This window comes from Silurus meridionalis, chromosome 14 (assembly GCF_014805685.1).
Source record: "Silurus meridionalis isolate SWU-2019-XX chromosome 14, ASM1480568v1, whole genome shotgun sequence".
Taxonomy (NCBI): Eukaryota; Metazoa; Chordata; class Actinopteri; order Siluriformes; family Siluridae; genus Silurus; species Silurus meridionalis.
In genome coordinates, this window is record NC_060897.1 from 2,396,919 (window position 1) to 2,410,492 (window position 13,574).

At 38.3% G+C, this 13,574-nt stretch overlaps 1 protein-coding gene across 1 annotated transcript; it reads left to right on the top strand.

The window, feature by feature from the left end:
* Nucleotides 1-4,548: 4,548 nt before the first annotated feature.
* On the top strand, nucleotides 4,549-13,474 carry pyya (peptide YYa). The gene is made up of 4 exons (XM_046866238.1): nucleotides 4,549-4,654; nucleotides 6,947-7,134; nucleotides 11,025-11,105; nucleotides 13,195-13,474. The coding sequence occupies exons 2-4, from the start codon at nucleotides 6,947-6,949 to the stop codon at nucleotides 13,217-13,219; spliced, it is 294 nt and encodes a 97-aa protein (XP_046722194.1). The 5' UTR covers nucleotides 4,549-4,654; the 3' UTR covers nucleotides 13,220-13,474.
* Nucleotides 13,475-13,574: the final 100 nt, after the last annotated feature.

Here is a 13,574-nt window from a genome sequence, read left to right on the forward strand (position 1 = left end):
CAAAACGTCCTACCTGCCAGGTCCCTCTGTTACACTAAATTTTGATTCCTGTTAATCCTCCTCACTCCCGATGAAAATCTCAGGTCATGTCCACATTAATACGTTTCGGTTTGAAAACTTTTATTTTTCTCTATTGTTTGACCTTCTGTCCACAGTTAGAGAAGGAGATGTCAGTCAACGGAAATGCAGCATATGGACAAATTAGAAACTGCCGTTTTCGTCTAAAAACCATTCATCGTCCATGATTAGGTTTTCAGTCGTTTCCCAAAAGTTGCTCAACCACACTGAACCGTCTGAATGTTTACGTCCCTGTACTGAGCATTTTCTAATCCTAGGACGCTTCGATCCGCGTCATTTCCGCCTGCCGTTTATTTACTTTCCGACTCTTGATAATGTCGCTGCAATGACAAAAAATCTGCCATCGATTTTAAAAGCATCCTTTTTCAAAGTCCACACAGGGACGTGAGAACGGCGTTTTCCAATGTGCCCACTTTGGAGAGCGTTTTCAATGTTCTCAGTTTGGATGCTCTGTCAAAACTGAAATAATCTTAGTCATTGCCACGATGTTTCAAAGAGCCGGAAATTAAATGAACACCAGACGGAAAAGCAAGTTGAAGAGGCTTACGTTTTCTGCGTGTGCATTAAAGGGATGTAAGCGTTTTTTTACTGATATACCCCATGTCTCTCCTCTGGGGACTGAAAACTGAAAACGAAAGCGTGGGCATGGTTTCCAAATTTCTCAGAATTTGTGTAGATGTAGCACCAGGATCTTCCATTCTGCCACCTCTAGCGCCGCCTCCTGTTTGGAAGCTAATGTAGCTGACAAGTATGAGTATATAGCTCCCAGTTTAGCACTGTGTAAGATGCATTTCCACATTCGCCACCTATCATAATAAGAGTAAATCATAATTTACATTTACGACATTTGGTGGACACCTGTATCCAGAGTGACTTACAATTATCTCCTTTATACAACTGAGCAGTGTTAAAAGACAGGAGGTGGAGCTGGAGGTAGCAGAGCTGAAGATATTGAGATGTTCATTGGGAGTGACGACGATGGACAGAATTAGAAATGAGTTTATTAGAGGGACAGCACATGTAGGATGTTTTGGAGACAAGGTGAGGGAGGTGAGATTGAGATGGTTTGGACATGTGCAGAGGAGGGACATGGGGTATATCAGTAGGAGAATGCTGAGGATGGAGCCACCAGGAAGGAGGAAAAGAGGAAGACCAAGGAGGAGGTTTATGGATGTGGTGAAGGAAGACATGCAGGCAGTTGGTGTGAAAGAGGCAGATGTAGAGGACAGGGGGGTATGGAGACGGATGATCCGCTCTGGTGACCCCTAATGGGAGAAGCTGGAAAAAGAAGAAAAAGATACAACTGAGCAGTGCAGGGTTAAGGGCCTTGCTCAGGGGCCCAGCAGTGACCGCTTGGCAAATGAATCGGGAATCCAACATTTTAACCACCATTCAATATTTCTCCAATATTTTGTGTGGTTATTTGATTATCTATTGTCTAATGCATAATCTACCAGGGGAAGGTGATTAAGGCATTGGACATTAGCTCAGAAGGTCATTAGTTCAAATCCCAGCCACACTATACTACCACTCCTGGGCCCCTGAGAAAGGCCCTTATCCCACAGCTCCTTAGTTGTATGAATGAGATAAATATAAGTCGCTCTGGAAAAAGGCTTTTGCCCAAATACCATAGATGTCAAATCAGAACAGTGTTTTGTTCCACGAAACTACTGTATTTTCTGGACTTTAAGCTACTTTTTTCCCACGCTTTGAAACCCGTGTCTTAAACAATGATGCGGCTAATTTATGGATTTTTCCTGGGTTTTTCCCGGTTTCACAAACTTCAAGCCAAAAAACGGAGACCCATAACATTAGACCAATGAAACTGCAGAACGGGTTCAGGTGAACCAATGAAACTCTTTATATTAAATCAGATGCGCTCCCACTGAATCGGGCCGCACCACATCATAAATATGGATGATGTTCCTCTGACGTTTGACCTGCCGCTCACTCAGACTGTCTACAGGAAATGTGAATCATTCGTCACGCTGAAAACAACCGGGCATGAAAATACACTTCACCTGTGTTCTGAGCTGCACGGCATCGGGAGAAAAGCTTCACCGATGGTGATTTTTAAACGCACGACGATGCCAAAAGATAAACTCTCAAGAGAAATAGTTGTGAAAGAAGGAGGAAGACAGTGAACAATGACTTTCTTGGTAGGCTACTGTTTAGATACAAGCCGTGTAACAGACACTGTCTTTCATTAAAGCCTGTGTAAAGTTCATTAGTTTCAGTGTAGACACCTGCGGCTTATAGACAGGTGCGGCTTATTTATGTTCAAAATGAAAATCTTTGTCAAATTCAGTGGGTGCGGCTTATATATGGGTGCGCTTAATAGTGCGGAAATTACGGTAATCAAATGATTTTTCTCTGCATGCTGGGAGCTTCATTTAAAACATCAAACCTTGTTGTAAGTGTGAAAAGTAGTTATTATCTAATTTGGTGCCGTATACAGTATAATATAAAATTTACATTTTCATTGTGGCTCTCACAGGGCAGAATACACAATAAATACTACATTATATCCACATCATTGTCCCCCAGGTTGTTATTGTGACCCTGTAGCAACTGTTTCACGGCCCGAAACTGGGTCATGCCCGGAGGGTTCGGAATCTCTGATCTACACCTTTTACACATAATGATACTATAATATCATTTTGTTATCATCGCTCACATGTGGAAGGAAATAACAGGAACCATCCGACTCAAAGAAATCAATTTCAAGTTTTTGTGGTTTAAGGATGAAGAGGTCATGCTGTTATTGAAAATATCTCACCACATCATGGCGTCATTGGTTATTTTTTAAGACATTGCTCTCAGTTGTTTTATTTCTTGCTAAAGTGGTTAAAATTTAAATATTAAAAAATAGGTTTTGGGATACAGTTTAGAAGTTTGCAGGGTAAAGGTTAAAAAAAGGGTTTTGTCTCTAGCGCCATCTTGTGTTTCACTTCAATTCAATTTATTTGTATAGCACTTTTACCAGTGGACATTGTCCCAAAGCCCAATTGACATTGTCCCAAAGCAGATAAATTATAAAGATAAGTTCTAATATGGACATGTTAGTACTTCTAAATTTATCCCTAATGAGCGAGCCAGTGGTGACAGTGGCATGAGGAAGAAACCTTGAGAGGAACCAGACTCAAAAGGGAACTCATCTTCATCCTCAACACCGAATTTCCATTCATTACAGTTCCTTCAATATTGATGTGTACTGTTAAGTGATGGTCCTTAAATGCAGAACTGTTCATGATAATTACAGCTCAAAAACATCCTCAAAGTTCTTGAGTTCATCTCAGTACATTCATGGACATTTAGGCTGTTCATGTGAACCATCCTCAACTGCAAGAATGGCCTCCTCTTAAAGAGAACTCCATCCAGATGAACTCTAGGGATTTATCAGAAAAAGAGAAAGGGACAGGATTGCTGAGATCTCAGGAACACTGGTTCTGTGAGTATTGTATGGCATTTAAATGAGCTATTCTGTAGATTTTGTCTTTTTTATGAAGCCACTATTTCTGTTCAACACCATCAAATATTCAAACTACACAGCTACACTGCTGTTTCAACACATATAGCTTTACACACATTAGCTCAATCAGCTAGTCCAAATGAAGTCCCAGACATGTAGGATTTAGGTTGTTTATTTAAGACTTTTATACAAAGTACAGTCTAATAAAAGAATGAACATTTTTTTATCCTTCTCCACAAACATCAAAAATGTGCCTGAGAGTAAACCAAAATGATCAACCTTCATCAAAAGAGTGTCCTAATGTCCAAGATGCATCCAAAAGATGTGCATGTTCTGTATCTCAGTATATGTTTGGTGATCAGTTTATTGAGTCAATCACGTGAGTCTAATCAGCATTTCTGTCTTGTACATAAAGTTCTGGATCAGCATGTGTAAATATGGCTGGTTTAACTGCATCTATCAGCCAGTAAAGTGGTAAATAATAGAAATATATAATTGACAATATATACATATAAAGTGGTAAATAGAATAAATAAATAAATAAATAAATAAATAAATAAATAAATAAATAAATAAATAAATAAATAGAAAATCACATAAATATAACATGGGTGAATAGATCAAGGCATTTATATGTGGCCTAATTTTACACACACACACACACACACACACACACACACACTTTATATACATAAAGCCAGTCAGTCATTCAAGGAGCGAAACAACAAACTAATTGAGGTCGGATTAACTTAAATCACGTCAAAGGGATACATAAATAAATAAATAAATAAATAAATAAATAAATAAATAAATAAATAAATAAATAAATCCATATTTGATGTCGTGTACGTGAACCCGCTCGTGCATTTTTATTTCTCTCTCTCTCTCTCTCTCTCTCTCTCTGTCTCTTGCTCGCTCTCACAACTCCCCCCACCCCACCCCCCCGACCCCCAGGAGAGCCCGGCGCGTATAAAAGCACGTGTAACGGCGTAATCCGCACAACACTGACGATCAGCGCGCGCAGCTCTCCGAGGAGCTCTAAGGACTTCAAGCCTCAAACAGAACCCAGACCTCAAACCAACCGCTTCATCCCAAACACCGAAAGTAAGTCTATTTCCACTTATACACCCCTTATAGGAAGTACAAACCAGGCGCGTGCTTTTCTTTCCTTCCCTTCGTAATGCATGGGTTAAAAAATAAATTATAAAACCAATTCAATTAAATACATCAACTTTATTATACAAGTGTAGGGAGAGTGCACCTGAGACACATCTGTCCAGCGCTTTTGCATGAATTCCAGATGTGCAAAGTTCACAGTTTGACAAAAATACAAAAACAAAATCATTGGATTGCATGCATGCATTCGATGTGGGTAAATTGTTCACAGATGATGTGCTCACTGAATCTTCAGTTGACTTGACAAAAAAAAAAAAATAATAATAATAATAATAAATCTATTACAAAAGACAACAACGTACAGATGTCACGGTTCCCATTTTCTACATATTGTGAATTTCTTTTCACTATCATTTAATTCCTTTTCCTATATCTCCTATTTCTATTCTATTTTGATTCTATGATACTGTATATGGCTAAAATATGAATAATTGTGAAATGTGTGGAGCTGAAAGAGTTTATATGAGGTATGCTGATTGTAGAGACGCTCAAGATGTAAATGTGTGGAACTGGCTTAAGTCCAGTCAATGCTATGAAATAATAAAATTGACTGACAAACAAACAAACAAAAATAAACAGTGAGTGCATTCAGAACCATGGACAGCAACCTCAACAATCTCAATTCCAGTAAGAAAGTTTTCTAAAAGTTGAAAGGATTTGGACCAAATCACTGGTTTAAAATATATTAATGTGTAAAATCTGTCTATAAAAGAGTCCCAGAGCCAAGTTTTTTTAGCTGAAAACATAATCATACATGTAATATATTCAGAAGTTTCTCCAGTGTAACTGAACGATAAATTCACTGTCTTTCTCTGGTATTATGCTTCATTAGTCATTTAGGGTTAATAGATAAGGTGATAAGGTCAATAAAATTTCTTAAACACACACACACACACACACACACACACACACACACACACACACACACACACACACACACACACAAACATCCTTCTTAACAACTCATATTAACACCATACTGGTCAGCATAACATTTTCACTTGTCCTAAAGAAAGTTTCTAAATCTCTGAAATTCGAATACACAGTTAGCTTTCGGATAATGTCTGACTCCAACTATATATGATACCCTGCAAATAGTTTAATATCTGAAACCAGCCTTTTTACTGATAAAAATGCTTTATGTATAAACACGCTGAACAAATCAGTGCCTTTCTGTCAAAAGGTAATTGGATAATTATCAGTTTGTGATCAGTTTGATTCATTGACGCACCTTAAATGTGCTTTACAGGCTTTTATTCCAGGTCTGCTTTCTAACTGCGTTCTCTTATAAAATATGATTCTGAGGGGGGGATACAAAGTTTCATCCTCAGGGAAAACACCTCTGTCTTGTTCATTAGTGAATAACTCTATGTCCATCCATATTCAGATTTCTTGACTGAGTTTTAATAATGCAATGGGAATAAAAATGAATGAATGAATGAATGAATGAATGAATGAATGAATGAATTCCTTCAGGATTGATTTCAGTATATTTGTCTATACACACAGAAGGCACTAATAACAATATTACAAATTTATTTATAGAATCATGACGTTATTTTGTATACTTTTTGGTCATATAGGAGTGTATAAATGTTAAACGATAGAAGCTCTATTGAGGTAATTAAACTGTAGCTTGTTGGGAATTGTGCAAAATACCAGCAACAATAAAAAAGACCTGAACTAAAATAAGCTGATGTAATATCTTACTCCTGTGGTAGATTTAGAATCAAATAATTATTGAAAAAGAAAAAATAGTGTTTTACGTGTTATGGAAATGAAAAAATGGGGAAAATTCCAGAAAATATGAAAATATAAGAAAATATTATTATATATATAATTTTTTATTATATAGCTAAAAATATAATATAAAAATAATAATATAATACCATGCATTTAATATACAATTTGTGCTTTTTTAATTGTGACTATATATTTTAGGAAATCCTATTTATTTATTTGTTTGTTTGTTTATTGCCTGTTCTGTTCTCCTCCTTGAGCTGTATTAATGCTCCTGCTGTGGTTATTGTGAACAGGATCAGACCAGATCAGATCAGACCTATTCAGTATTTGACAGCAAAACACTGTACCATCTAGATAAATGGTCTTAGGCCATCGAAATCAGCGCTACCGAGTTCTCCAGAAAGAGAACAATCACATGATTTTCATTTATATAAAAGTGAGAGCTCTTTCCTTATGTGTGTTCTCCCACATTCTCAGATGAGTGCAGCATTGAAGTCGTGGACCGTGGTCTTCTCTCTGTTCCTGTGTGTTCTCCTGTACCTCGGCACCGTGGTGGACGCCTACCCGCTCAAACCGGAGAACCCCGGGGAGGACGCGGCCCCCGAAGAACTCGCCAAATACTACACGGCTCTCAGACATTACATCAACCTCATCACCCGGCAAAGGTGTGTGTGATAGATAGATAGATGGATGGATGGATGGATGGATGGATGGATGGATGGATGGATGGATGGATGGATAGATAGATAGATAGATAGATAGATAGATAGATAGATAGATAGATAGATAGATAGATAGATAGATAGATAGATAGATAGATAGATTATTATACTGATATTTTTCTTTATTTGAACATCAGTATACAATATACGGTTCCTCATATATGTTATACAGGCTCTGATTTTAGTATTACACAGATTCTTATTTAGATACACAATATTTCCAAAAGTATTGGGTCACCTGGTCATAAGTATGGTATGTGATCATTTATTCCCAATTTGCTCTTATAATTCCCTCCATTCTTCTGGAAAGATGTTTCACTAGATTTTGTTGTGAGCTTATGGATATTTGTGTTCATCAGCCACAAGGGTGTTATGAAAGGCAGGTACTGATGTAGGTGAGGAGACCTGGGGTGCAGTCAGCGTTCACATTCATCCCAAAGGTATTCGGTAGGGATGAGATCAGAGCTCTATAGCAGGAGATCTTCCTCTCCAAAGCATGTACACCAGATCTTCAAGGGACTCACTTTGTGCACGGGGCATCGCCATGCTGCAACAGGTTTGGGTTTCCAAGTTCAAGTGAATGCAAAATTTTATTATAGCGCCATCTAAAGATGTCCTGTACAATTGAGCTCCTCCAGATTTGTGGTAACATTTCGGAAAAGAACCACATAGAGCAGGAAAGGTCAGGTGTCCCAATACTTTTGGCAATATAGTGTATGTTACAGATTTTTAGATTTTAGACTCCATTTGGGATTTCTAAAAAATAAATAGCATATAGTTGATCGTTAGCTAATTGGTTAAGATGTTGAATGTCTGGTCAAAATGTCATGAGTTCAAATCCCAGCCCCATTATGTTGTTGGGCTTTTCACAATGCCAAATGCCATAAACGTAGATTTTATTCAAATCATTACGATAAGGTGGCAGGTTGGTGGTTCAGGCATCGCACTTTTGCTTTAAAGGTCATGAGTTCAAGTCCCAGCCTCACTTCCACTTCTTGGCCCCTTAGCAAGGTCCTAAACCCCATAGTTGCTCAGTTGTATGAATGAGATAAATATGAGATCTGCCAAATTATATATATATAGTATATGGTTAACTGTTACAAACTCTGGCTGCTCTGCTCTTTGGTTCTGAAAGGTTTAAGTCTGAGATCTTCTAAGTCCTGGACTTCACTGCAGGTTTTCTCATGCTCCTGTCACTCACTGCAGTCTATCCATCGCTCAGCTCTTTACTCAGAGCATTAAATATCATTAAGGGTTGCTCCGAAAAGGCAGACGGAGCCGCGGGTTCGCGCACCGAGCCTATAAAATGCCGAGCAATCGCACACTGAGTGGTTCAAAATCCAATCCCGAGCAAATTTGCCTGCTCAGAGCTTCATCTCTGACTCTCCGAGCGACTTTATTGACACGATTATGTCTTCTAAATGTCTGCCTGACATTTGAAAAAAGAAAGACCAATTGTATTTTGGAATTCTGCGCTTCATCACGTACGTCTTCCTCGACCTTTATGAGAAATAAACTATTTAAAAAAGTTTATGATCAGAAGATGCAGATAGACGCAAAAAAGAAAAGGTACTGAAAAAAAGCACTTTTTTTTACAAATGTATTTTAAGATCCAGATGTGGTTCATCTCCAGAATGTTCCTACAAAGTCTGAGAAATGTATATGAGTCTTTCGGATGCATTTGGTAGCATGAAATTTTCCCTTCACTTGAGGCCCAAACCTGCTCCAACGTGACCCAAAGTGCACAAACCCAGCTCCATGAAGGTCTGTTTTCCATGGGATGGAGTGAAAGATCTCCTGCTATAGATCTCTAACCCTTTTGAACAGCTTTAGGATCGGATTTTCACACTGACTCCACCCCAGGCCTCCTCACCTCACCACCATCAGTGACTTTATTACCATCCTTGTGGCTGAATAAATCTTCAGACAAGTCTCAGAAGAATCTAGTGGAACATCTTAACAGAGGAGTGGAGTTTAGTATAAGAGCACAAGGAGACTCAATGTGGAATGTGAGATGTTTAAGAGGAATCTTATGGTCAGGAATTTTGATGCTGATGAGAAAAACACTTTATACTGATAAGTTTTATATATAGTGTAATTGACTGTGTATATATTTATACACTAACGAGGTTTTTATCTGCTTTAAGACAATGAGATGATTTTCTGGTCGTTCCTCTGATCAGTTCTCCTGCTTGTCTTCGAGCTGTGATGTTTCTCCACATGCTCTGACAGAGACACAGAGACACTTCAGCACCACTTCAGCTTAATTACCCCTCTGTCTCCATTCCCCCCCGCTGCCCCTGTTCACCTGCACAATTAACTCATCCAGGGTGTAAAGTCTGTGAGAATGAAGAGGTGTGTGTGTGTGTGTGTGTGTGTGTGTGTGTGTGTGTGTGTGTGTGTGTGTGCGCTATATAAAGTTCTGACGTTTTCATTAGTGAAGGTCAAAGATGGTGATAATTTTGTTCATATCCAAGGAAAAAAATGTTCTGTGTCAAAGGAAAGAAGCTGATTGTGTGTAGTTTCTGACTTCTCTCTCTCTTTCATCCCTCTCTCTCTCTCTCTCTCTCTCAATCTCTCTCTCTATCCCTCATTTCTCTCTTTCTCTCTATCCCTCTCTTTATCCCCCCTCTCTCTCTATCCCTCTCGTTATCCCTCTTTATCTCTTTCTCTCTATCCCTCTCTTTATCTCTCCCTGTCCCTCTCTTTATCTTTATCTCTTTCATCCCTCTCTCTATCCCTCTCTTACTATCCCTTTCTTTATCTTTATCTCTTTCACCTCTCTCTATCCCTCTCTTACTATCCTCTCTTTATCTTTTCTCTTTTATCCATTTCTCTATCTTCCTCTTTCTCTCTCTCTCTATCCCTCTCTTTTTCCTCTTTCTCTATCTTTCTCTTTTTGTCCATCTCCTCTATTATTCTCTTCTCTATCCTCTCTTTATCCCTTCCTCCATCTCTCTCTCTCTCTCTCTCTCTCTCTCTCTCTCTCTCTCTCTCTCTCTCTCTCTCTCTCTCTGTCCCTCTCTTTATCCCTCTTTCTCTATCTTTCTCTTTTCATACCTCTCTCTCTCTATCCTTCTCTATCTCCCTATCCTTCTCTTGCTATCGGTCTCTTTCTATCTCTCTTTCTCTCTATTTCTCACTTTTATTGCTTCTCTCTATCACTTTCTCTCTTTCACTCTCTCCTTTTAAACTTCTCTCTCTCTCTATTCATCTTTTTATGTTTGTTTCTCTGTCCTTCTCTCTGGTTTCTCTCTATACATCCCTCTCTCTCTCTATCCTTCTTGTTCTCTCTCCTTCTCTGTATATATATTCCTTTTACTCTTCTTGTTCTCACCTCTCTCTCTTTCTATCCTTCTCTTTCAATTCTTGTCTCTCTGTCCTTCTCTTTCTTTATACCTCTCTCTATATACTTCTTTCTCCATATCCCTCTTGCTCTACCCTTCTTTCTATCTATCTTCCGCTCTCTGTCTTTCTCTTTATTACCCTCTCTCGGCTATCCTTCTTTTCTTTCTTTCTTTCTTTCTTTCTTTCTTTCTTTCTTTCTTTCTTGCTTTCTTGCTTTCTAGCTTTCTTCCTCTACTCCTCTTTCTATGCTTCTCTCTCCATCCCCTGTCTCTATCCTTCCCACCTCCCTGTCAATGCTTCACTCTTTTTACTCTTTTAATCCATGTCTATCCTCAATGCCTATTCTCTCTGTTCTTCTCTCTTTTTCTTTCCGTTATCCTTTTGTTATTCTTCTCTCTTTCTATTTTTCTCTTCACCATTCTCTATCTTTTACAACCTTTCTCTCTTATTCAAACCTTCTCTCTTTTTTTTTCTCTCTCTCTCAGGTATGGTAAGAGGTCGACTCAGGAGGGAAGTCTGGCAGACCTGCTGTTCGGAGACAACAATGAGCACAACCAGCGATCAAGGTGAGACACACACACACACACACACACACACACACACACACACACACACGTTTGCTCACACACTCAGAGCTGATTTATATTCACAGAGGATCCCTAGTCTTGTTTATTTACCATTATTCTGTCTATTCTGGTGTTGAGACATTGCATATATATATATATATATATACAGTATATATATTAGGGATGATCATATCCATAACTGAGGCCAATGCGATTTGCAGTTTGATTCATAGCCAACGATACGATACATTAAAGATACACAAGAAGCAGCGAGCGATGAGATGTGATATGATTCCCCCATTACAACATGATGTGATTCAATAGAAAGAATATGCAAATCAATGTGGTACAAATAGTTTAATTCTCTGCATCAGACAGACCGCAAATCATCAATTTATACAACTCAAGTGCTTTCTGACTTCTAACGCATGGCCCCTTTTCCACACACCTTTGTAGTGCAAAAAGTAAAAGAAAAAGGAAGAAGATGAAATAAAACCGGACGTTCTTTTTCTGTGGTGTCTCCAGGAAGATGCAGCTCTACCTCTGCCATGTTAATCTGTATTTTATGTAAATCTGAGGACACGCTACTTACTGATGCAAATTACTGATGCAAATATGTAAAAAATGATTCATCACATCGTTAACTTTTATGCCAATGCACCGATGTGAATCGCTGAATCTGAACTATCACTAATATAAACATATTTATATATTAGAAAGAATTTCACTGTACTGTAGAGTTTACAGTTGACAGAAAAATCGATCCTCACAACCCCCCCCCAATACCCACCTCCGGCCTTGTTTGTATTTTCTCCACCGCGGCTCTCAGACCAGCGCATGCCGGATTCGATCAGAGCTCTGTGAGAGGTTTTAGTCACTATAATGAAATATTAACCGCGTCACGGGCGTGTCAGAGCAACACACACTACAGAGAGAGAACACGGAGTTTTCATACCACACTTCATGAATCTTTCACAACCGTGAGCAGATCAGAGGGACAGATGGGAAAGTTGATGTCCGTGCTCTCGTCTCTCTCTCTCTCTCTCTCTCTCTCTCTCTCTCTCCCTCTCTCTCTGTGTCTCTCTCTGTCTCTGTCTGTCTCTCTTTGTCCCTGTCAGGACGGAGGTGGGTTTGGATCATGACACATGCTGAACAGCTGAGAGGCCATGACATTTTACCACACCATTAAAATCAGACTTCAAAGGTGCAGGAAACGGCGTCGAGCTCATCACAGAGAGAGAGGGAGAGAAAGAGAGAGGGAAAGAAACAGACGAGAGAGAGAAAAAGAGAGGACTGCTAGAAAAAAATATCTGTGATTTTTCTGTTCAACGGCACAATCAGAAGATTTTTTTTTTTATATCTGTATCTATATTTATAATGATATAGAGATAATGCACACTTTATTAGCTTTTCCACCAATATGTGGTTCTACAGTTTTAGACTCTAGAGTCTTTAGATGCAGGAGACCCAAATCTGTGCACAAAGCCACCTTCATGAACATCTGGTTGGAGTGGAGGATCTCAATCCATTGAGCTCCTATTTAACACGTTTGGGATGAATGAAATTTTACAAATCTCCACAAAATCCAGTAGAACATCTAATGATCAGATTTCCACAAACGTTTGGTCATATACTGTACATGTGTATGTCATGATATGAATAACATAGCATTTTATTTCTCATATAATATTTTATATTTTAGTTTACCTTATAACAACTTGGTCCTTATAATGAAAAATATAGCAAAAAAAATACATGTATTAGACATTATTTAAATATATTTAAATTGGCCTCAGTAATATTCATACTTGTATATGCATATGTATAATTTATTAATTTATATATATATATATATATATATATTATTTTGCACTTTATAATTATTGAGCTTTATAGTATAATATACACTTTTATAAGAATATAAAATATAAATAATAATTATAATAATGATATAGATATATACATATCTAAATATACACAATGTACTGTAATATAACATGATAATATGTATTAAAATGTTGCTATGGAGTGATGTTTATGGAAAAGGTAATAACATCTAGGTGTATTTCTTGTTTATTTTTCTCCCTAGGTATGATGAGTTGTACATGTGGTGATGCTCGCTGCTGCCCCCTATCGGTCTGCTGTGCCTCTTTTCCCTGCTCCTGAGCCTTTCCCTGCCCCATGCCCCCTGCTCCCACCCTGGGCAGCGCTCTTCTCCCTTCACACATCTCTCCTTCAGCACATCAAACTGTATATAATTTATTTCTAGACAGAGAAGTCGTGTCTCTGGAACCATCACTGTGTCTCACTGAGGATTTATTGTTCCTGTTTGTACATATCAATAACTGTGATTAAAGGTTTACATGACAGATGACGTCTGAACTGCTCGTCTTTACACTTTACAGGTTTAAAATGAAACAAGGTAAAAAAAGGCTCAATGGCAGTTTAGGACAAAAGTTGATCCACTAG